The sequence below is a fragment of the Pelodiscus sinensis genome, chromosome 1 (genome assembly GCF_049634645.1).
Source record: "Pelodiscus sinensis isolate JC-2024 chromosome 1, ASM4963464v1, whole genome shotgun sequence".
Classification (NCBI taxonomy): domain Eukaryota; kingdom Metazoa; phylum Chordata; order Testudines; family Trionychidae; genus Pelodiscus; species Pelodiscus sinensis.
This window is the reverse complement of record NC_134711.1, coordinates 85,262,247-85,286,633: the sequence shown is the minus strand read 5'-3', so window position 1 is coordinate 85,286,633 and position 24,387 is coordinate 85,262,247. Positions and strand designations below refer to the sequence as shown.

General features: G+C 42.2%; 1 protein-coding gene across 1 annotated transcript in view; it reads left to right on the top strand.

Moving 5' to 3' along the window:
- Positions 1-6,774: 6,774 nt before the first annotated feature.
- The window catches only part of NUP205 (nucleoporin 205), an 88,757-nt gene continuing 71,144 nt past the window's right edge, over positions 6,775-24,387 (top strand). Inside the window, exons 1-6 of the mRNA XM_006125865.4 lie at positions 6,775-6,936; positions 14,216-14,358; positions 16,139-16,310; positions 18,485-18,629; positions 20,848-21,007; positions 24,076-24,304. Of these exons, the coding sequence (XP_006125927.2) occupies positions 6,909-6,936; positions 14,216-14,358; positions 16,139-16,310; positions 18,485-18,629; positions 20,848-21,007; positions 24,076-24,304 (877 nt within the window). The 5' untranslated portion in view covers positions 6,775-6,908. The remainder of the gene's footprint in view (positions 6,937-14,215; positions 14,359-16,138; positions 16,311-18,484; positions 18,630-20,847; positions 21,008-24,075; positions 24,305-24,387) is intronic.

Genomic DNA, 24,387 nt, shown 5'->3' with positions numbered 1-24,387 from the left:
GGTTTCAGCTTTGTTAGCCTACATCAGGGGTGCCCAAACTTTTTTCAAAGAGGGCCAGATTTCATGAAGTGAACAAGCGTGAGGGCCGACCATTTTGCCTGACATTCTTTGAACCATTAAAATTAAATGCAAATTAACTATTTTATGCAAAGTTTATTGCAAACAGCATACTTTTCATTTCGTCACATGGATGACAAATCTAAACAGGTGTTAAATCACTCTGCCTTTCATATCTGAAGGCCAGATGAAAAAAAAATCCAGGAAGCTGAAATATGTCAGGAACATTGTAAAGTACATTACATATTATTGGTAATAAAGGTTGTCTGTCAACTTTTAAGTTCAAAAAATATGAACAGGAACATAACACCAAGTATACATGTTGTGTCCAAATATATTTATAACTGATTTAGACCAACTGACATTAACTGAGATTTTACAATGTATTCATCTCAATACATATGGATTCGTTGGGGGCCATAAAAGATAGATATTGCCAAATTACCTGTGGGGCCGTATTAAACCGGAACACGGGCCACAATTGGCCCGCGGGCCGGACTTTGGACATGCCTGGCCTACATCTTAGCAAATAGCAAGAGGGTTTTTCATGCAACTGAGCTAACCCAATTGAAAAATACACCCTATATTCTGGTCTAGACAGGGACACAGTCTTTACAATAGTAACCATTGCTCAGCAGTCCAGACCTACTGTGAAATGTTATACCAATTTATTACAGATGAGTAAACTGAGGCTTAATCTACACTTACAAGTTAAGTCTAAATAGCTACATCTGTTATGGGTCTGAAAAAACACACTTGTGTGTGCCAGAGCCATGCCTACCTAACCACCAGTGTACATGCAGAGATGGCAATGAGAGAATGCTTCTGTTAAAGTACAGGTGTTCATGGAGTGGCAGTTTAACAGAGACAGAAAAACACAATCTGCTGGTGTAGATTGCGTCTAAACCAGTGGTTCTTAACCTGCAGCTCCTGGTCACATGCGGTCAGATTAGCACATAGCTATGGCCAGCTGTGTGCTAAAAAACATCCAGATCCTAGCTACGTGGCCCTGTACATGGTGGGGTCTGGGTCCTGGCTGCCTGGCCAAGTGCCCAGGGCTTCATTGTTGGCCATGGTCTGTGGAGGGGTGTCTGGGTGGGGTTGTTGAGAATAGGAGTCTGTGAGGAGTTTTAGTGGGGAGTTCTGTGGCCCGTGTAACACATTGTGGGCTACATATGTAGCTCACAATGATAAATAGTTTGAGAACCACTGAGTTGTACAAAGAGGTTATGCTAGCTGGCCCCTGTAGTGGAGATACATTATAGAGACAGAATCAGTGTTAGGCTGGGACAGGTCTTAGAAATTCTTCTGCTCTGATCAGTAGTCAATGCTGGGAGGCACAAGTACATTTCTCTATTTAAAGAATGTACTGTACTCATATAAAGGAGTACCTCTTTTACAAGCCATCTTTGTCTGCTAGAATGCTGAAATGTCTTTTAATTTTTACTCTAAGGCTATGTCTACACTACACATTTTTGCTGCAGAAAATATGCTAATGAGGGACTAATTAGCATAAGTCGTAACATAATTTGCATATTTCCTGCTGTTTCTTTTTGCACAAGGGGTTTTGTGCAAAAAGAAGCAGTGTGGACTTTTTCTGTGTGTGCAAAACCCCCGTTTTGCTCAAGATCCTTATGCCTCTCCTCGGAGGCATAAGGATCTTGCGCAAAACTGGGTTTTTGCGGAAAACCAAAGTGGCTACACTGGTTCTTTTTGTGCAAAAACCCCTTGCGCAAAAAGAAACGGCAGAAAATATACTAATGAGATTGCGGCTTATGCTAATGAGTCCCTCATTAGCATATTTTTTGCCACAAAAATTCACAGTGTAGATGTAGCCATAATAAGTTATGCCTAGGGAAAAAATTATGGTAAACCGAAAAAGATACTAAAATATGCCCACTGCTATAAATATATGGTTTAGCTAGCAACTATGCATGTATATTACTGTTTTTTTTATTAGCATAGATAGCTCCTAGAAACATCACCTCCCCAAAGAACTAGCTATATTGATAGAAGCTGTGTCTCCATTGGGGATTTTGTTGGCAAAGCTTTGTCAGGGCATGTTTTTTTCACAACCTTAGCTAATGTAGGTATTTTGTTATATAACTTATAAGTGAAGCCTAAGTCACAGTCCACCTTTCTATGATTCTGCCTGGATAATGGGATCATACATTACAAGATAACAAAGTGAAAATAAGCCAAGGATCATGGTTTAAGGGCTTATTTACAGCAAAGGTTGTATTACTTTAGCTATATGGCTACGTCTACACTACATGCTTCTTGCGCAAGAAGTCTTTTGTGCAAGAGTTTTTGCACAAAAACTTCTTGCGTAAGAGCACGTCCACACCTCAAAGCAAATTTCAAAAGCGATGTGCTTTTGCACAAGAGAGCGTCCACACTGCATGGACGCTCTTGCGCAAGAAAGCTCTGATCGCCATTCATAGAATGGCCATCAAAGCACGTGTGCTTTTTCCCATCTGGAGCGTCTACACTTGCCTTCTTGTGTAATAGCTGTAGCGCTAAAAGCAGTTATGCCTCAGAAAAGGAGGTTTACCTACGGCAGAAAAAGCCCTCTGTTCTGCCGTTTAACTGCCTATTTAATTGTGAAGAGCTCATTTGAGGTTTGGATGCTCCTCAGGTTTTTGCGCAAAAACAGCTGTTTTTGTGCAAAAAACCTTGTAGTGTAGATGTAGCTTATCAGTATAGTTAAATAAGTACAACTTTCCTAGTGTAGACTGTGCCAGGATAGATGAAGTGGTACAATTTCCCTAATTTGAAGACTACAGAGATTATGCCAATATGCCTTATTTCCATACGTTAAAGGGAATAAGCTATACTGCTGTTAGGCATCACTGTACCAATTATATATTTAGCATGTGCATACTGGGCTACACATTAGTGTTGTCGGTGCCTACTGTGCTGGGATTCATTGAGCTGATGCTCCTGAAATTCAACTTGCTAGTTGCTTCATTAGTTTTCCTGACTACTGTAAGGTTCTGGCAGGTGTCGCAAGAAGAACACTTGAGTTGTACTGATATAACTATTTGGGGTAAAAATCACACCCACACACCAAGTTGAACTAGTATAGACAAGGCCAAACTATATGCTGTTCCCACTAGATTCATTCATCTAAAGAGCCCCTCTCGGACCCATTTTTCATTGCATCATGTTGTTGTTATCTAAGCTATTGACAGAGCAAGTTGTTGAATTATTTGGAAGTTTTAAATGGTAGATGTGTGGGAGTTACAGAGGATCTTCTCTTCCAATGGGATTTTTTAAAAATGCATACAATCTGGAAACATTTTAATGTCAAAAGAAACATGACAACCCTCCCTTCTGCCAAAATAAATCTTTCTCATTTTTGCTTTCTCCTTTATCTTTTTACTTTCAATGTCCACCCCTTCCCTCACACACTTTTTCCTACCTGAAATAAGACAGTTTGAATCTCCTGTCACTTCTGTCATTTCCTGACCTTTGAGTGGGCTAGATTCATAACTGACAAATGGCCAGGACCAGAATGAGAAAGAGTTTAGTGGTATAAAATGTCTTTCACTTAAATAAGCAAATTAGTTTCATGTGAGCAATAGCCAAAAGAAAATATATCCTTTTCTCAAATATCTACCCTTCAAACTCTGTGAGAAGAAATCTTTCTGGCAGGATGGGTTTTCTCTTTCTTTCTTCCTTTCTTTTCCTTTGTTTCCATCTCTCCCTTTTTTGGTTGTATTAATCTCCAATGTAATTCCCTTTCTTCTGGCTTTTGTCTTTTTTCCTCCTTTGTCTCTCATTAATTCATCCTTCCTCTCAAGTGTCTCTGCTTTCTCTGAATTGCCTTTTTTCTTTCCCCACCTATCCAATTGTTTTTGTCCGCTCTACTTCTTCAGTATTTGCTGTCTGTTCTATATGGATATAGTTTGAAGGACATGATTTTGCAGGAAGAGTAACTTAATTTTAATAAAGTTCAAGTGTGAAAATGTTAAGTACTGGCCACTGACATGAATGTGTCTCTCGAAGGCATCTCTTATCTCTATGGGAATATACTGAAGAAAAGTTGCCATCAGTATAGTGACTGGGACAGGAAAGCCTTCCAAGAGATATTATTTTGAAACAGAAGGGCAGTAAATAGACCAAAGGGTGTGTCTGAAACTCTGGTGCGCTGGCCAGATACAATTCACCAGGGTTAGTCCCTGGCAAGCACCAGATGCTTCATTTGGCTGCTGTTTGTGGGAGGTGGTGCAGGCCAGGCCACCACTTTTTGTAGCTGTCATTTGTTGGAGACAGTAAACCGTGGCCAACAGGAGCTGTGAGTGGTCATCCCTGTGAATGCTCAGGTAAACAAAGTATCTGGCAGACCGCTAGGGGCTAGCCCAGATGAACTGCGTCTGGTCTGTGGGCTCCAGATTTCCCACCCCTGAAGTAGACAGTCTTCAGATGTATCACACTTGTTAAATATTAGTACACCTTCCTTAGTTCCAGATATATGTCTAACTGTTTTCTGTGCCTTTTCTTTATTTCTGACAGTTCTTTCCTCAACTTTCTTTTGATAATCTATTTTGCCACAATTTAGAAGTTCTTGGCTCCATGTTGAAGTGCACCGGCGGAGTGTCCACACAACCTTTTTGCACAAAAAGGTTTATTCCTCGTGGGGAGAGGAATAATTCTTGAGCAAAAAACCCTCTCTTATGACGATCTACTGTAAACTTTCTTGTGCAAGAACAGGCTTGTAGTGTGGAGGCTCCGCAAATTTTTCCACAAGAATGGGTGTTCTTGTGCAAGAAGCCTGCACTGTAGACATAGCCTGAGATGGGTAGGTTCCCTGGTGTTCAGGATTAGATGCTTTATTCCATAATCAAAGACCACAAGAAATAGGATTTCAAATCCAATTAACTTGCTTGTAGAATTGGTAAAAAACTTTAGATGTTTTAAAATTAAAATTTGGGTTTGTTTTTTGGTAAATGATTTTTTTTCCAGAAGAAAGGTCCCTTTTCATCACATTTAAAAAAATATTTTCCATTAAAATTTTTCCTGATTTTTAATGAACAGTTGCAGAAATTGAAGATATTCAGTTTTTGAAAACCTAAAATGTGATAATTGATTTATAGTTTTTAGTTGAAAAACTAAGAAATTTTCTACTGTCTCTGCATTAATTTCACTATTAAGGAATCACACTTTCCTTATAGCACACATTTGAGGAATATTTTTTTCACAGTGATGGCTATAAAGAAAGGGATATAATGGAAGACACTTTGTTCATCAGAATCTGACAAAGGAAGGCAGGAAAAATGGAGAGGGATAAAACATATATATTATGTTAATTATGGGAGATAGGAGTTATGAAACAGAATCTGATTAGAGAGACAAGATAGGTGAGGTAATATCTTTTTTTGGACCTACTTCAGCCCTGAAGAAGAGCTCCACTAGGAAGCTTGTCTTTCTCACTAACAGAAATTGGTCCAAAAATAGGTATTAGCTCATTCACTTTGTATCTGTAATATCCTGGGAACTACACAGTTACAACAGTACTGCATGCATAGAATCTGATTGCCTCATAAAAAAGTCCATTTGTGGTCACATGTACATGTGCCTAGTTTTATTAGTGAGTAGGCCCACTGAAAAATATTTTAATAAAATTAAAACACAGCAATACAAAGACCATTAATACAAATATATATAATATGAAGGAACCAAGCACAGTAACATTTCCAAATGACTTTTACTATTAAACCTATAATTATTATAACTCACACTCATACCACAATATAAATTAAATTGCATGATGTCATTATTTGTTTTTATTACAATTGTGTCATTTTTGTAAACATGTTTTCTTTGGTTTCCAGTCGCTAAACTAGTAGTCTGGAGACTTGAGGTCAGTTTCTCTGTAGGATATTGATCTATAATATTGATTGATGCAACATTGTGTAAATCAGCCTGCCCTGTCTGTTTTCTCACTTGAAAAGTGTTTTGAGATAATTACATGAAATGTGCAATCTGTTATTTTTACACTGCACTCCAGGTGTTTATTAAAAACAATTTTCTGAAAAAGTTATAAAGGGTCCAAAATGGTTTAAAGTAGGAAAGGCTGGTCGCTGTGACTACTTAAATAGATTATATTAATATAATCTTTGGAAATCTAGTTTTTGAAACTAAGTATATATTTTGTAAACAGGATAGCAAAATAACATTATTTCCCATTCTAGGGTGGGTTGAGCAGATTTTGTCCCCTGGAGTGGTCCTGGTGCTTGTGAATTTTTTCTTGGTTGTGCAAACATGATAATGGGATGTGGTTTTGTGAGCAGAATAAAGCTTCTGCATATCCATCCATCTGGTTTCACTCTGGGTAAAGGGTATGGGAGCAGAGCTGGACTACCTGGGAACTTTAAAAGCTTCAGCGGTGGAAGCCAAGTTTATCTGTAACAGGAAAAACTAAAACCAAAAAACCAGCAAATAGACTAGTAGCACAGTAAAGACTAACCATCTACATATTTTGTTAGTTTTTAAGATGCTACTGTATCTGTTGTTTTTTTTCCTGGAAACTTTAGTTTAGTAGTTTGCGCCACTTCCCATAATCCATAAATGGACTACAATTCCCGGCATGCATTGCAGCCCACGAAGGCCCCCTCCCACAATTTTCCACAGGCAGCCCTGCCTGTTTCAAAGGGACCCAATACCAGGAGTGGGGTGTATAATTGATTAGTGTATTAGGGACCATCCCACTATGGATTTTAGGGGAAGCAGCGTGCCCTGTAGGCGGCGAGGAGAGCGGTATTTCTAGGCAGGCAGCGCTTCAAGCGCCTCCAACTCTTTCTGGGCTTCTCTGAGGCGGCGGCGGCGCCTGTTAGTTGCTTTCCAAGATGGCGGCGCTGTTGGCGGTAAATTCAGGTAAAAGGCTCCCGAGCGCGAGGCCGGTAACAGGGGGCGGCGCCGCGCCGGCTCGTGCGGCCCCTGTCCCCGCCCCGCCCCGCCCCGCCCGAGGGGAACGGCCGCGGGGGGAGAAGTGCAGCAGCAAGAGGAGGCGGCGGCGCGAGATCTGTGGCCCCCTCGGCTCCGGGCCCGCCCGTGTGTGCCTGGCTGGCAGAGACCGTGCGCCAGCCCCGCCCCGGGAAGCCTCCCACAAGAGCCGGGGTGCGGGGTCCTTTGCCTTTTAGTTTCTGAGCCCGGGGGGGGGGGGTCGAGGTCTAGGGCCGGGCCCCCACTGCTCTCTGCAGCCCCCGTGCCTGGCAACGCGTCTTCGGTCGAGCCAGGAACCCCCCCCCCCCCCCTCGGGTCTGGCATAATCGCAGGAGCAGGTGCTCCGAGGAGAAACACCCCAGGGGCCCCGCGTCGCCAGATCCCCTCCTGGCTGCTAGTGCTGCTGACAAGGGATGTGGAAGCGCAAACGTGTGTGCGATTAATGTGAATGGTTACACATAAGTGCCGCCCACGGCGCTGCTGCGTCTGTATCAAAGGGAGCAGTGCAGGGGGCGGGTGGGAGCCGATACGTGGGGAGCTACCTCCCCCCCCGCCCACGTGTAACTGCTGAAATTTTCATCAGTTTCACATTTACATGAATACACGCACCTTGTGTTCCCCATCTCTCATTTCTTGTCTCCCTCATGGATTGTCAAATGCTTGGTGCAGGGACTCTTGCAGAGTATCTGGTGCAATTGGGTCCTGGACAAAGACTAGATTTCCTAGTCACTACGGAAATATAAATGATAAAATTGTGAGACTTGGCAACCCAAGTAACGTGAGGGAGATAAAGTTTTAGGGGGCAGTTCTCACTGCCCTTTGGTGCCATTTGGGGTGTTCATGTCCTGCATGATGGGTGCAGGGACTTTCTCTTCAGCCCCTACATTATCAAAATCTGAACCCTAATCTTTTAGGAACAAAAGCTTCAGGCAGTAGCCGAGTTAGTCTGTACAGGATAAACTTAAAAAACAACAAATAGTCTGATAGCACTTTAAAAACTAACAAAACATGTAGGCTATGTCTACACTCACGGCTTTTTGTGTGGGAAATATGCAAATGAGGTTAAGCGTGGAATATTGCTGAGCCTCATTTGCATACCTAATAAGCTGCCATTTTAGCAGAAGATGCTCTTGCACCAGAAGGAGCTGACTACACTGCCCCTTCTTGCGCAAGAAAAACCCTCTTGTGCAATGCCGTTATTCCTGAAAAAAATCAGTTTAGCGGCGTTGCACAAACAGGTTTTTCTTGTGCAAGAAGGGGCAGTGTAGGCAGCTCCTTCTGGTGCAAGAGCCTCTTCTGCAAAAATGGCATCTCTTTAGGTATGCAAACGAGGCTCGGCGATATTCCACGCTTAGCCTTGTTTGCATATTTCTCATGCAAGAAGCCGTGAGTGTAGATAGCCGTAGACGGTATCATGAGCTTTTGTGGGCACAGCCCATTTCTTTAAGTTTATCCTTTTAGAAACAGTACTACTTTTAAATTGAAAATAGCTGAACTAGATTTAGCCCCTGTCCTACAAACATGTGATGCCACTAGTAATACTCTCTCACGTAAAATGAACCTTGTGCATGTTTTAAAGTTTGAGACTGTAGCATGTGGCTTATTCTTCATAAGGAAAAATCTTTGTTGTGGCTTGAAATAAACTACTAAAATGCATTGGAGAGTATGGGAGAGGATGATGGGATTGCAGCAGGGTCTAGAGGCACTCTTGGTAATGGAGTGCTGCATGCTTGTGAACATACACGCAAAACACTATCCTCAATCCAGCTAGGGGGAAGGAACAACATGCTGTGATTCCCACCAGGGTACTGTTTCTGGATCCTGCTAAGGAACTCCATGCTTAGCAAATAAATGGTGGAAATGCAGCCTACTATTTCTTGTCTCATCTTCTAGATGTTGTAGAGTGGAAAGCTGTTCACTCTCCAAAGGTTTTTTGTCCCCCCTCCCCCTTTTTTGAGCTTCCCTTTTTCCTTTCCCCAGTTTAATTTTTTATCTTCACAAATTTTAGTGGCTTCCTTCAGCTATCATGGCATGAAATAGATGCCTTGTCCACAATACTGGAGGACTGATGCTCCAGTGATCAATATTCTGTGGTTCGATTTAGCGGGTCTGTCAACCACAGTATTCCTTGCAGTGGTGAGGAGTAAGGGAAGTCGACGGGGGAGGTGCAGCAGGGGTAGGTCCCAGACCCAGCACAAGCTGGGGACTGAGCCAGGCTTGCTTAGTCCCAGCTCATGCTGGGTCTAGCAGCCCCTGTCCACAGGGGTCCCGGTGGGGAGCTGGGACCCCCCGCAAGCAGAGGCTGCTTTGTGGCAACCTCCCCTGCCCTCCCTCCACGCTGCTGCTTCTAATAACATATGCTTATTGAGTTGTTGAGTAGTGCCTCGACTAGTTGATTAGCTTATTAAACACAATTTAACATCCCTAATACAGAGGCAGCAAAGGGGGGCGGGGAAGCAAGCAGCCAAGTAGTTAACTCAAATACCCGATAAGCCTACACTTATCGGGTAGTCAACTACTTGCTTATATCCCTATTATCCGTGCCTTATCTCTTATCATGAGTTCACAATGAAAGAGTTAAACTTTTCTGCAATGAAGACACAGTTTTAGTTAAACCAGTGCAACTTATATACACATACATGTGCTCATAAATCAGTTTACATGATGCCTAGATTAATTTAGTTTAAGTTCAACAAGCGATTCACCCTAGCCAGCCAGCGAAAGTAGAGTGGAGAAATAGCAGAATAAAACTGACAATTCTGATGTTTCAATGTTTCTGAACAGTATTGGAAGCAGCAGCAAATTGAATAGAATCATATCTATTTCATGCCATGATAGCTGAAGGAAGCCACTAAAATTTGTGAAGATAAAAAATTAAACTGGGGAAAGGAAAAAGGGAAGCTCAAAAAAGAGTGGGGGGGGGGAGACAAAAAACCTTTGGAGAGTGAACAGCTTTCCACTCTACAACATCTAGAAGATGAGACAAGAAAAGAGCAGCAGCGTGGAGGGAGGGCAGGGGAGGTTGCCACAAAGCAGCCTCTGCTTGCAGGGGGTCCCAGCTCCCCACCGGGACCCCTGTGGACAGGGGCTGCTAGACCCAGCATGAGCTGGGACTAAGCAAGCCTGGCTCAGTCCCCAGCTTGTGCTGGGTCTGGGACCTACCCCTGCTGCACCTCCCCCGTCGACTTCCCTTACTCCTCACCACTGCAAGGAATACTGTGGTTGACAGACCCGCTAAATCGAACCACAGAATATTGATCACTGGAGCATCAGTCCTCCAGTATTGTGGACAAGGCCTTAGTTTAAAAACTACCTGTGCCTTGTCCCCACCATGAATTTATACTGAGATTGGCTTTGTTTTCACTGCAAAAAAAGTGCAACCATCTCAGTTTTAGTTAAAGTATTTCAACTTTTCTGTGTAAACAAGGCTGTAGATCCGTGGTCACCAACAGGTCGATTGCGAGCTACTGGTTGATCTCGAGGCCTTGACCAGTAGCTCGCGAGGTGTCCTGTCCGCCCCGCCCCCATTTCCCTCCCACCCCCCAGAAGCCTCACTACTTACCTCAAGAGGTAGTGTCGGCTTCAGAAGTCCCGCGGCTTAGAGCCACTTCTGGCAATGCCAGAAGTGCGCTAGCTGCTCTGCCGGCCCCCTGCACCGCACAGGAGGGTGAGTCAGCCCTGCAGGAGGCGCGCAGAGGGTTTCCGGCGGGCACGGGGGGTTGGCCCCGGGGCAGGTGTTCGCGCAGGGCTTCCCGGCGCGGTGGGGGGAGGGTCAGCCCCATGGGCAGGCGCGCATGCAGGGCTTTCCTGCACGGGGGCGGGGGAGGGGGAGTTGGCTCCGAGGCAGGCACGCGCACGCGGGGCTTCCCTGCATGGGAGGAGGGGGCGGTGCTGGCTGCGGGGCAGGCGTGTGCGCGTGCGCGGCTTCCCTGCGCGATGGGAGGGTCTGCTCCCTGGGCAGGCGCACGCGCGGGGGGCTTCCCTTCAGGAGAGGGGAGGGCTGCCCCTGGGCAGGCGCGCGCAGGGCTTCCCTGCACAGGGGGGGTTGGCCCTGGGGCAGGCGCGCACTGGTTTCCCGGGGGGGGGGGGAGTATGCTGGGAGAAGGGAGATGCAGGGGACTCTCTGCGTCCACTGGCACCCCACTCCCCAGCCCGCTCTCCCGAGTCATAGAATGCTGTCCCCACTCCTGTCCCCAGCTACAGAACTCGGTCCCCATTCCTGTCCCCACTCCCCGAACTCTGTCCCCACTGGCACTCTGTCTCCTGCTGCAGAACCTTGTCCCCACTAGCACCCTGTCCTCTGCCCTCCCAGCACCCTGTCCCCTCTCCCCTGCCCCCAGCCGCAGTACTCTGTCCCCACAAAATGTATAATTATAAATGTTTCATTTTAGATTTAAATAGCATGAATACAAAACAGACCATTTATTTCATAACTATAAACACGTGATTTTAATTGTATGTATCACATAATTTAAAAATAAACTGTTGATCAGAGTGTGTAAGTGAGGGCTGGGGATAGCAAGTTATGGACAGGAGGAGAATAGAGAGGGCGGGGCTTCAAGGAAGGGGCGGGGCGGAGCTTCAAGGAAGGGGCGGGGCGGTAGATCTTCGCCTGTTCTGAGATTTAAAAAGTGATCTTGGGTGTAAAAAGGTTGGAGACCACTGCTGTAGATTGAAAGCTTTATAGTGCAGAGGCCATCTTTGTGTTATATGTGTTGTGTAATACCTAGCATAGTGGGGCCATAATTCTTGATTTGGTGGCCTTTAGAAATACTGCAAAACAAATAATACAGTATCAAAGGGGTAGCCATGTTAGTTTGTAATAGAAAAAACTTAAAATACAATGAATAGTCCTGCAGCACCTTACAGACTAACAAAAATGTAGATGGTATCATGAACTTTTGTGGGCACAACCCACGTCTTCATCTGATACCATCTACATTCTTAGTCTCTAAGGTGCTGCAGGACTATTCATTGTTTTTCTATTACAGACTAACACAGCTACCCACCGTTTTGTTTTGAGAAGAATTTGAAAATTGTTTCAGGAACATCAGTGGTATCCAGCAAACAAAATGTTGGCATTTGCATGTTAGACTGGTGGCTGATTATTTGGAGGGTTGTTATTTCTAAACCATCAGAATAGTTGATGATACTCTGTAGACAGGAGTCATTTAACATAGTGCTACAGCGATTCATGCTCTTGTAATGCACTCTACATGGGGCTGACTTTGAAGAGTCTTCGGAAGCTTCAACTGGTCCAGGATGCGGCTGCTTGAGTTTTCGCTAATACTTGTTATACAGAGCACATTATGCTGGTGCTCCAGCAGCTGCACTGGCTTCCGGTATGTTTCCGGGCAAAAGCCCTAAATGGGTTGAAATCGGGGTATTTGAAGGACTGTCTCCTCCTATACAACCCGCCTGGGGTCTGAGGATGGCTGAGGAGGCTCTGCTCCGTGTTCCTTCACTTGTGGAGATAAAGTTAACATCTATGCGGATTGGGGCCTTCTCAGCCTTTGCCCCTAGGCTATGGAATTCTCTCCCCAGGGATATTCACCTGGTGCCAGTGCTGCCACTGTTTTGGCGCCAGGCTAAGGCCACTCCTTTTACCTGTGCTTTTATTGGTGTTTAATTGTGTGTATTTGTCCTTCCTTTTGAGGTGTTTTAGCAGGTTTTATGCCCCCCCTTTGGGGGGTCCTGTATTTTACTTAAATGTATATTTATTTATTTTGTGTGTTTAAACATTTTGTAAACCGCCTCAAATATTTTAAATAGAGAGGCAGGGTAGAACTATTTTAAATAAATGAATAACATACTATTGCCAGTTTTACTATCTAGTTCGAAGAATGATTTCTGCATAATGGTATCATATTTGAATATTAAGGTTGCTGTTGAAAGATGAAATAGGATGCTGTTTTTGTTTTGTCTGTGCTCTTGAAAGAAATTAAACTTTTAGTGTACGCTTCCTAAATTCCTTCCTGTGCATAGAAATTTTGATCCAGAATATCCTTTCTAATGTGGAGCGATCACTCATCCTCAGTGCTAAATTCAGTTGTAGCATTTCCAAGTAAAACTTGTGCCAATGGTACCAGGTAAAGGAAGAGAGTAGGGTCTTAAACTTGGCCTGAATAACAGTCAGTAACACAACACAATAACAGTTTTTTGGAGGATGGTCTGTCTTCTAAAAATAACCCTAATAACCCTGGGGAAAAAATCTCAGTACAAGTTAATGCTGCTTCATTAATCTTTTGTATTATAAAACAAATTCATATTTCTATAACTGACTTTTTTCATTCCTGTAGAATATGAACATGTATTATCTACTCCTAAGGATTTATGTGTAAAATATTAATAGCCAGAATTTATATACTCTGTCAAATGTTTATCAATACAATGCTTTATTTAGTATTCATTGCTTTTGTTTACTCTATTTCTTACTCTTCTGCCATTAGGTGGTATGGCAGCAACAAGTGTGGAAAAATCTCTTAATAGAGTACAATCTGGTGAATCCAAAACACCTTTTAAACTGTACTTCTGTTAAAATTAGAAAACGATTATTGCATTTAAAAAATGTGATTGATTTATTTATATATATATAGCTTAAAATATTCTACGTAGATGTAATTCATCAAGTATGCAGAGCATTGTTATTCACGTACGTTCTCTGATATTGTTGAATTTATTCATTTTGGTCTGTGGTATCGAGCTAAAAGCAGGAAGCTTGCTGTGCTTCATTTGATTCTGGTACAGAATCTACTGTTCAACCCTTACTTATCCCACTAGTCCTACTGAAGTTGATAGAATGCAGGATCAGACCTATATTTGTAACAAATATGTCTGTGTAAAGAAATTTATCAGAGGAAGCACATGGCTCTTATAGTCAATAGTAGTGTGGAATCAGCACAAACCTTACTTCATATGCCCTTGCTTTATGTGCATGTCACTTTAGTAATACCAGTAGGGAAAAAACGAAATGGACAGAAACCAGTGGAATCTGAGAATCCTGTCATGGGCAGTGGTAAACAAAATGCCTCCCAGGCCACACGCAGAACCTTGATGGGCTGCACACAGCCCACGGACTGCACGTTGCCTATCACTGCTATACAGTAAATCTAAATAATAACCTGTTTTTAGAATGTACTGTGTGGATAAATAATCTTTCCTCTATAGTTCCTATTTTCAATATGATTTATTTTCAAACTTTTCTTTTTAGCTGCCAGTTTATGGGGTCCATACAAAGACATCTGGCAAACAGTGGTAAATGCTATCTGGAAAAGGCAGCCTGAAGCCATCCATCTCTTGGACCAGATTTTAAAGAAACACAAACCTGACTTTATCTCACTATACAGAAACCCGGTAATTAACATAATGTTTTCTCTTTTGGAATGAGTTGGAGTGAGATTAGTGTGCTTTGTTTGTCTTTTTTCTTTCTTACTTACTTACACTCTCCCCCCCCCGTCCCGCCCCCCCCCCCCCCCCCCCCAGCTCTCTCTCTCTGCAGGACAACAGAGGGACATCATCATGTCACTCTGTGCCCTGCCTGACTCCTCCCACTCTCTCCCGGCTGCCACACCTTGGCTTGGCCCTCCCTGGCAGCCGGGGTATGAACTGAGGCTACCTACCCCCAGAGACAGGGGTTGGCAAGTGTAACAAGCAGGGAGCACAGCCCCCTAGTTTTTTTGTTTTGTTTAAAGATCATTACTCTTTGAGGTAGAGGCTATTTTATGTTTATCCATACCCAAGAATAAAAATAACTGGAAAGATTCTTATTACAGGATGGACCTCCCTGGTCTGGCATCCTTGGAACCTGACCGGTCCCAAATGATGGAATTTGCTAGACCATGGGAGGTCCCCTGCCACCGGCTCACTAGTCCACTGCTGCTCTACTTCTGGCCTCAGTCAGCCCCAGGCAGCCCCTCCGCCTCCAGCTGGCTGTGCGACTGGACCGCCCTCTGTTGCAGGGCTCCCTATGCTACCAGACCACCCCCTGCTGCGGGGCTTCCAGTTATGCTGCTGGACTGCCTTCTGCCTTAGGGCTCCCTATGCCACTGAACAGCCTCTTGTTGCAGGGCTCCTGGCTGCACTGCTGGCAACCCCTGCTGTGGGGCTACTGGTCTCCTGCCACTGAACCCAGGATGGTGGGGGCAGGGGCTTTGGTCCAGGAACATCTATGATTTGCAAGGACCACAGATGTTGCTGGACCAGAGAATCCCAGGTAACCTGTATTTATCTGGATTCTTTTGCACTTAAATAATTTCATGTTAAGCATAATTTTTCTTCATTGGTTTTCAAACTATTTTCACGATACCCTCTGCTCAGTCAATTAAGCACTGATGGGTTTTTCTACTTAATCCATGCCTCAGAGATGGAGCACGTAATTATTTCTACTTGTGTTTTTTCCATCTTTATAATACAGTTACTTAAGCATTCCATCAAAAGCAAAGCAAAGGAGGTGAACGTTTGAAAATATAAAGCGTAAAGGACGTTCCTTCTGAAGATTGTGGGATGAAATGGAAAAACCCATTTAGCTTTTGACTGGTGGAGGAGTAGACATTTATTTAGAAATAACATTACAGTAAGGAAAAAATACCTATCCTACAACATTTATAGTAGAAGCTTTCATTTTTATTTGTAAACTGATAGATTGAAGGCTTTAACAATGACATACAGTATAGGATCTTGTTTCTCTACATTTTAGCAGTTGACCAACATCCAAAAAAGGAATAATGTATTATTTGTAAAACAATTAATTCTTTAATAGTTTCTCATCAACATTCATGGTATCTTTTTTGTTAGTTAGATCTGTTTCTGATGGGAAAATTCCTGTTGGGAATATATCAACAGCTACTTGAATACTTAAATAATTGTAAGTGAAGTAAGCTCCAGCACTAATGGTATAAGATCATTTTTGCTTTTGCCTAAAAAGAACCCCTGTTCTGTGTAACACTGTGAAAACTCATTTTCTATTTGCGTGTAAAAATGTATGCAATGTTTGTGATGAAAGCCTAATATGTTGCTATAAAGAAGAATTAATGTGACAAGGTTTGGTCTCTTGATTAGCTCTTACAGAAATGAATAATGGTTCAGCATCTTGCTGTATTGGGAACTTCTTTACTTTTTGTTTGTTTGTTTACAGCCAAAGAATGTGCAACAGCATGAGAAGATTCAGAAAGCAAGTACTGAAGGGGTTGCCATCCAGGGACAGCAGGGTACCAGACTTTTGCCAGAGCAGCTCATCAGAGAAGCCTTTATCTTGAGTGACCTCTTTGATATTGGAGAGCTTGCAGCTGTTGAACTCCTTCTAGCTGGTAAGGAGTCACTGAACTGAGAGGACAATAGTTTCATTGAACAGTAAATGCTTTCTTAGAATTAGGGAAATTCAGTGTTTATGGCATCTTGCTGTAAGTACTGGTTTACTTAGCTAAGCACATGCTTAAATGCTCTGGATTAGGCTAAAGATGTTCCTAAAAATCTAAAATTATTCCTTGTACTGTAATAATATTTTGAATCTATTCACTTAATGAGTCGTAAAAGGGGAAATAATCTGTAAGGTGCTGGCAATCAGGATTGTTAGTTATTTTGAATAAGTACTTTATCACAAATGATTACTGGATTTGAGAAATGATATTTTTATTTTTTTATTATATACATATATATATATATATATATATATATATAATATGATTGTTTTCTAGAAAAATGAATAATGTATTTAGGGATTAATTTGTGAAGTGTGTATTAGTTATACTCTGAGCCTGTGGCTTTGTGTGTTATAACATAGAAACTGATGCTCAGGATATGAATAATATGATGGCAAGTAATTCGCAGTACCTGACAAGCAGATAAATGATAATGTCTGTGAATTTTCTGTAACTTAAAGGCTTTAAATCTTGGTTTTTAGGGTTCCATAATTGAGCCAGATGTTATGGGTAGAACCCTGTGTGGATATAAAATTTGTATCTGCAGCTATATCCACAAAAATGAGCCACAGATATTGGCTGCAAAGTGGATATCTGCAGATTTGCAGGACTCTATTTAGGGTCCTGTTACTCAAAGGAGTGGGGGAGGTTCTCTGACTTGCAATGCACAGGAGGTCAGACTATTATAGTGCCATCTGACTTCAAGGTATGTTTTTATTTTTTTAAAAAATTGCATTAGGAGTCGTCATTAGGTTGACTCATCAGACTCGTTATCTCTTCAGAGATGAAGCTTTTTTGCTTATTTTTATTAAATGTGGGTATGATCTTGTTGATAGCTTTTACAGGTGTCCACTTTATCATGAAGTCCTGAAGCAAGTTAAACAAAGTTGGAAGTTAATGCTTTCTGTCTGAATGAGCACAGAAAAACTGACTGTAAAGTACAGTTAGGGTACGTCTAGACTACATGGCTCTGTCGACGGAGCCATGTCGATTTGTTTGTTCGGCAAAGGGAAATGAAGCCGCAATTTAAATAATCGCGGCTTTATTTAAATTTAAATGGCTGCCCCGCTCTGCCGATCAGCTGTTTGTTGGCAGATGGGGGCAGTCTGGACACTCCCCAGCCGATATGAAAGCCCTTTATCAACCTCCTCGGTAAACCTCATCCTACGAGGCATAACGTGGAGGTCAATAAAGGGCTTTCAGGTCAGCACGGGAGCGTCCAGACTAGCGCGTTGAGCCGACAAACAGCTAATCAGCTGTTTGTTGACTCAGCGCAGCAGCCATTTAAATTTAAATGAAGCTGAGATTATTTAAATCGTGGCTTCATTTCCTTTTGCCGATCAGCCTAATCTACATGGCTCAGTCAATGGAGCCATGTAGTTTAGACACACCCTTAGGCTACGTCTACACTGGCCCCTTTTCCGGAAGGGGCATGTAAATTTCATGAGTCGTAGTAGTGAAATGCGCGGGGGATTTAAATATCCCCCTCGGCATTTAAATAAAAATGTCCGCCGCTTTTTTCCGGCTTTTAAAAAAGCTGGAGAAGAGCGTCTACACTGGCCCCGATCCTCCGGAAAAAGTGCCCTTTGAAGTAGGAATAAGATCCTCCGGAAAAGGGCACTTTTTCCGGAGGATCGGGGCCAGTGTAGACGCTCTTTTCCGGCTTTTTTAAAAGCCGGAAAAAAGCGGCGGACATTTTTATTTAAATGCCGCGGGGGATATTTAAATCCCCCGCGCATTTCCCTACTATGACTCATGAAATTTACATGCCCCTTCCGGAAAAGGGGCCAGTGTAGACGAGCCCTTCATGTTTTGTTGACCTTTGCTTGTACAGTGTATGAGGTTTTGATGATATTTCTTCTGCTTGTCTAATTTGGGTTTTAAGAGCAAAAGCCTGAAGCATCTGGGACCTATTGGTAGGAGCTGGAACAAACTGAATGATGGTCCATAAAATACAGCTCTGTATTTTGAATTTGAAGTCATTTGTTGGATTTGTAATTTAAAGATAGCTTTTTTTTAAATGTTGAGAGTTTTTTGGTGGGTCTATGTTTTTCATTCTGCAGGGGAGCACCAGCAACCTCATTTTCCTGGACTTACAAGGGGTTTAGTGGCTGTTCTTTTGTACTGGGATGGAAAGAGATGCATTGCCAATTCACTGCGAGCCCTCATCCAGTCACGGCGGGGCAAGACATGGACATTGGAGCTCAGGTTTGTTTTTTAGTTCCATTTGGAGCCTTGGATGTGAGGCACATTGAAGAGCTGTCTGTGTTGGCCACTGATGCCTTTGTAGGCTTGTTAGGTTTTGAGGATGTAAGAATTTTCATATTTGTTCATTATAATTTGAGGGTGTTGTTTCATGTCTTTTTCAGCACAGTATTCTTCCATATTTTAAATACATTTTATTTGGCTATCTGGATTTCCCATTTTCTTCTGTTCCTCTATGCCTCTTCACCTTCTGGCTTTGTGTTGTGGTAGGTGTCGCTCCTTGCAGACCAGTTAAGGCTAGGGATGTTAAAGACTAGTCGACTATCCGATAAGTATTTGCTTATCAGATAGTCTTTTGACTAGTCGATATCCCCCTCTTGCTGCCTCTGTGAGATAGAGGCAGCACTTGCAAAGAGACAGCCACTGCGCAGTTGATTCGCAGATCAACTGTGCGGCGGCTGCCCCTTTAAAATGCTGCCTCCGTGTGTTTCAAAGGGGCAGCCGGGGAGCCTGAAGTCAGCTGGGGACTCCCCAGCTGATCCCAGGCTCCCCTCGGCATTTCCCCATAACCCGGGATTATCTGGGGATGTGATGTGAAGTGCTTATGTCCACTGCAGAGACTGAATTCTTTGCCTTTGCAAGGCTCCTAGCTCTTACAGTCTGGGAAACAAAGGAGTTTTAATACCAGTGTATCCATAGGCAATGATTTATGTTGTAACTCCCCTAGAGTATACTATATAAATGGAATTAGCTCCCTTTTGTCTGGGAGTCCTTTGAGTTTCCCATGAGACATTGTTCAGAAGTACATTTTGAATTGCAACTTAGTTTTCTTATTCAGATAGAACATCTTTCTGATCAAATGGTGTTACGCCTAAATGAGCTGCTATTTGATTAAGAGATAGAAACAGAGATCTTCCTGAAGAGTGGGAAATCTGAATTTTGATCTGTTCATCACAAGCCTGAACAGGAAACTGCCCGCAAGCTATGTATGAGATAGATAGTAAGGAAGTCCTCTTCTTTGATAGCCATGCTTCATCCCTCTCCTCTTTTTAGTTCTATAGCAGAATCCACTGCCTCAAATCTTTCTTCTAAGATGTAGTTATAATACACTATAAAAAATATTAGCTGAAAAAATTGCAATCACCTAATATTTGTTAACCTTCTAACATTCTGTAAAAGTGTAATGTCTTCACTTCTAGCCTACCTCTTTCCATATCCTCGCTGTTCACTTGATGCCTGTTGTTCTGGTTTTAACTGAGATTGTAAGTTCTTCTGGAGAAGACTTTTTTGTGAAATGCCTAGTATATCTGTGGTGCTCCACAAGTAAAAATAATACCCCTTCTCTGAACTTATTGTTATGAATCCCTGTAGACAGGGACCAAAGCCAGTGCTGCTTTCAAGTAGGCAGTACTCCATTAGTGTCACTGTAATTGTGCTTCCTTAACTCAAATTCAGTTTTGGTATAATAAGTGTTTAAGAAGATTGAGTTTTATCACAAAATAATTTGGTTACAGTTGTCTAAATTCTTATTTAAAAGTTTTTAAAATACATATGCAAGTAGTTTTGCATTGTGTATGTTAGGTATATAAAATCCCATTTAATTCGTTAACCGGCTAAATGTTATGTTTTAACTAGTTAAATGATTAAAGGCGCGGGCGAGTGGGGGAATGTGTCCCGTCCCCCCCCCCCCGGACAAGGACTACCCAGGCTGGTCAAAGCAGCCCCTGCCTGCGATAGGCCCCGCGGGGCTCCAGCCCCTACCAGGCAGACTCACTCATTAAGGGTGAAGCTAACCAGTTAACCATTCATATCCCTAGGATAGGTTGTGTTAATGTATGAATGTTTTTAGTTTTTTTTTTTTTTTTTTTTAAATCCATGTCAATTGTGATTTTTTTTTTTTAAAGCTTTTACGGCCTTTAGGTTACCTGTGCTTTTATTTTTTTGCAAAAATCTTAGCTTAGCTGGTCTGTTAACTAATTTCCTCATTTACATGTGATGGAAATTGCATGACCTTGATAATTTATATCCATTCATCATAACACTTTTTGAGAATTCGGTTTACTGGTTAGTTTGCAGTGTTCATTTAGTCAGTCACTGTGCTTAATTTGTTTGTTTTTTCTCTCAGATGTGGAATTTTTGTATATTTGTATAGCAAATTTCTTCTGCTGTGATCAGGAATAGCATTATTTGTTGTTTAATATGTTGTGTCTATTCATGATAGCACAGAGTTGGTGACCATGACAACACGCTTTACAGATGAGCTGATGGAGCAGGGTTTGACCCAGAAGATCCTGACTCTGGTATCTCACATTGATGTGAACAATGAATTTGAGAAACTACAGAGGGAGCGAGGGCTGGGCAGTGAGAAACATCGAAAGGAGGTAAGAGAATCACTTTGCCAAGTTACTGCACAGATTAAAATATGGTTATAATCCCTGACAAAATATATTATGTGTTCATGTTTGGGATCTTCTCTCTAACAAAATCTTAATGGTAGTTTATTCATTTTTTTTTTTTAAAGACATACTCTGGATTTAGATAATTTTCTCTTAGTTTGCTGCTCATTCCACTTGATTGAGGGAGGGTCGAGAACATTTTGAAGATGAGATAGGGAGCAGAAATGGATCAACCAGATTGTTCTGACTTTTAGAGTGGGACACTACATCAAGTAAAGAATTCAGCTGGAGGGAGAATTCATTTGGATGGTTAGAAAAAAATCAAGGAAGGCTGTATGCTGCAGCTTCCAGGAGGAAAAAACCCAAAATTCTGGCTTCTGATAATAGTTTCAATAGTTTTAAAAGTGCTCTCTCAGCTTGCTGCCCCACAGTTGGTGCTGTTTGTTACCTCCTTCCCTTGCTTGTGATTTTGGCCTCTTTCTTTCTATTAGACCTGCTGGTAGTGTGTAATTTACGTCTTTCTCCCATTTTAAAAATTGCCCATGGGATTATTTTTATTTTCCTCCTTTCTGTTTCTGCATCCTTTGCACTGGATGAAGTGTTGTGAATAAATTTGCTTCCCTGGTTCAGCTGTGTGAGTTACTGCATGCTTGTCCTGCTTAGTTCCCAAACTCTTTACTAGAGCAACCCCTCTCTGCCTTCAGCAAAGAAGTAGAAGCAAAGACAACAAAAGACCAAATGAAATACAGAAATGTAACTTAAAATTTAAAACAAAGTAATTTTGATTTTACTTTAAACACTACACACACAAAATAAGGGAATTAAAAACTAAATTTCAAAATAAAATAGGCCAAAATGGGATCCAGTCATTTAAGCACATTTTGCCTAGTCTAGTTATGTTGCATGTCTTATGCCAAGACAGCTCCAATTAATAGTAACTACTAAGGATGTTAGTGTGTAGTCGCTTACATGATTAACCAATAAGCCTGAGTTTATTGGCTAATCCTAATGACAACAGACACCCCCCCCTTGTTACCTTTTATCAAAGGGTAGGTGGGGAGAGTCAGCAGCTGGTGCCTCCCTCCCATCCTGATGCCTCTGATAGCAAGACAGCTATGTGGGTTGAGTGTGGCAAGCAGGAGCCAGTACATGCTGGAAGCTGGCTTTCAAGCTGGCCCCCTGTGCATATCAGCTCTTGCGGAGCTGCCTGTCCCCCCCACTCCTCCCCAGAAGCAGCAGAGGGTGGAGGCAGTGGGAACTTGTGCTCCCTGCAAGCACCAGCTTCCACATTCAAAGCCACCAAACTGATGATATAGGAGGAATATTCCAGACTTAAAATTTCTATCCCCTTTGGCTGATGCACAAAGCTTTTCCAATACAGAATGGACTTTGGAAGAGTGGAAAAGGAGGAAGGAAGAAAATATATTAGCAGATAAAATGCATAAGAACATAAAAAATGACTATACGGAATCAGACTAATAGTCCATCTAGCCGTGGCCAGTTCCAGATGTTTCAGAGGGAATGAACAGAACGAAGTAATTATAGAGTGATCCATCCTCTGTCCAGTTCCAGTTTCTGGTAGTCAGAATTTTGCACAGTTTCAAAATTTTGTGTACAATTTTCAATTTTTTGATGCAGAATTTTTATTAGTTTGGCACAGAATTCCCCGAGGAGTAAAGGTATAACTTTGTACATGCTTTTGTAGTAACTTTGAGGAAAAACAAAAGAACTGATCCCTGTTGGAGATTAAGTATATCAAATTTTAATCTAACTAGTACATTTTTTTTGAAAACAATAAAAAACTGAAAATCATGCTGGTAGTATGAAAATGCTGTGTGCAACCTTTATGTATGCCATGCTTCCATATCTAACAATAATATTTAAAAATTGATGCATGACAATTAACAACCATTTTTTATTGCTTGGGTCAGCGAACAATCTTACCTGAGTTTAGTATTAAGACAAAAGTGTGAAGAGGGGTATTTTTAGTCTGAGATCTTACCAAGGCTTTGAATATTAATACAGCTTTAGAACATGCTTAGGAAATGTCTGGATGTATTGAAAGAAAAAATGAATAGCATATCTCATTCCATACATTAATGGAGACTCAATAAAAGTACACAGATTTAAATTCCCAGAGTTGTCTATATGCAGGGCTCTACCAAATTTATAGCTATGAAATGTGTAATGGACCATGAAACTTGATATCTCTTGTGAAATCTGGTGCCCAACTAGGGGCTTCTACCCTGCACGCGAGGTTCCAGCTGCTAGTCCTGGCCAGGGATGGGAAAGGACCAGATGTCCTCTTCCCCTGAAAGGGCTGCTTCAGGGCAGGTTAGACCCACCTTGAGGATCTCCTCCAGCTACAGGAAGCTTGTCAGTGCCAGCTGTCACCTCCCTGTGTGGGGAGCCCGTGGCACCAGTTAACAACTGCCTACACGGGCAAGAGACTGTTGGGAAAATTGGACATGTGGGAACCCACCCCCCGTAAACTATGATCATCACTTCTGCACTGCTGGTGGTGGTGGTGCTGGCTTTAGAGTTGAGTGCCCAGTCAGCAGCCTTCCTCTCTGGGTGCCCAGCTCTGAAGACAGTGTCTCTATCAGTAGCAGGGCAGAAGTAAGGGTGGCAATCCTATGATTTCCACGCCCCAGTAGTCTTGCAGCCCTCCCACTCTGTCTGCCTTTTGGGTTGGACTTCTGTGAAATTTCAGATGAAAAAATCTCAAAACAGAATACTGGCTAATTTTAAAAGCCCTGGTTGTGAAATTGACCATAATGGACCATAAATTTGATGGGGTCTTATCTATATACATATCTAAATCTCATTCATGTTAAAAGCTATTGAATGTATATATCAAAGACTAAATCCTAATTGATCAAACCACATTTTAAAGAATAGCAATTTCACAAGTTCATTTGGAATTCCAAATAAGTTTATGTGATTGGGCCCCGTCATATTGACTGATGGACCGATCAAGAGAATCTTGAACAATTTGAAGATAATTATATGAAAATAACTATAAATTTTGCCCTTTTTTTTAAAAAAACTAGGTTTCTGATCTTATCAAAGAGTGCCGACAGTCATTGGCTGAAAGCCTGTTTGTTTGGACTTGCCAGTCTCCACTGAGCAAGGATGATACTTTAATCCTTATCAGTTATCTGGAGAAAGTGACAGTTGAAGCTGATGGCTCATTGGACTGTGTGAATTTGTCCCTTCTCATGGCTCTTCTTTACTGCTTTGATGTCAGTTTTCTGGAGCAGAGCACAGAGGACCGGGAAGGTAATGGTAGAGTTTTCTTCAACTATGGAAATGGATGTTTTATTATTCTACAAAAAGTATTAGTGATAGTAACAATTAAAGCT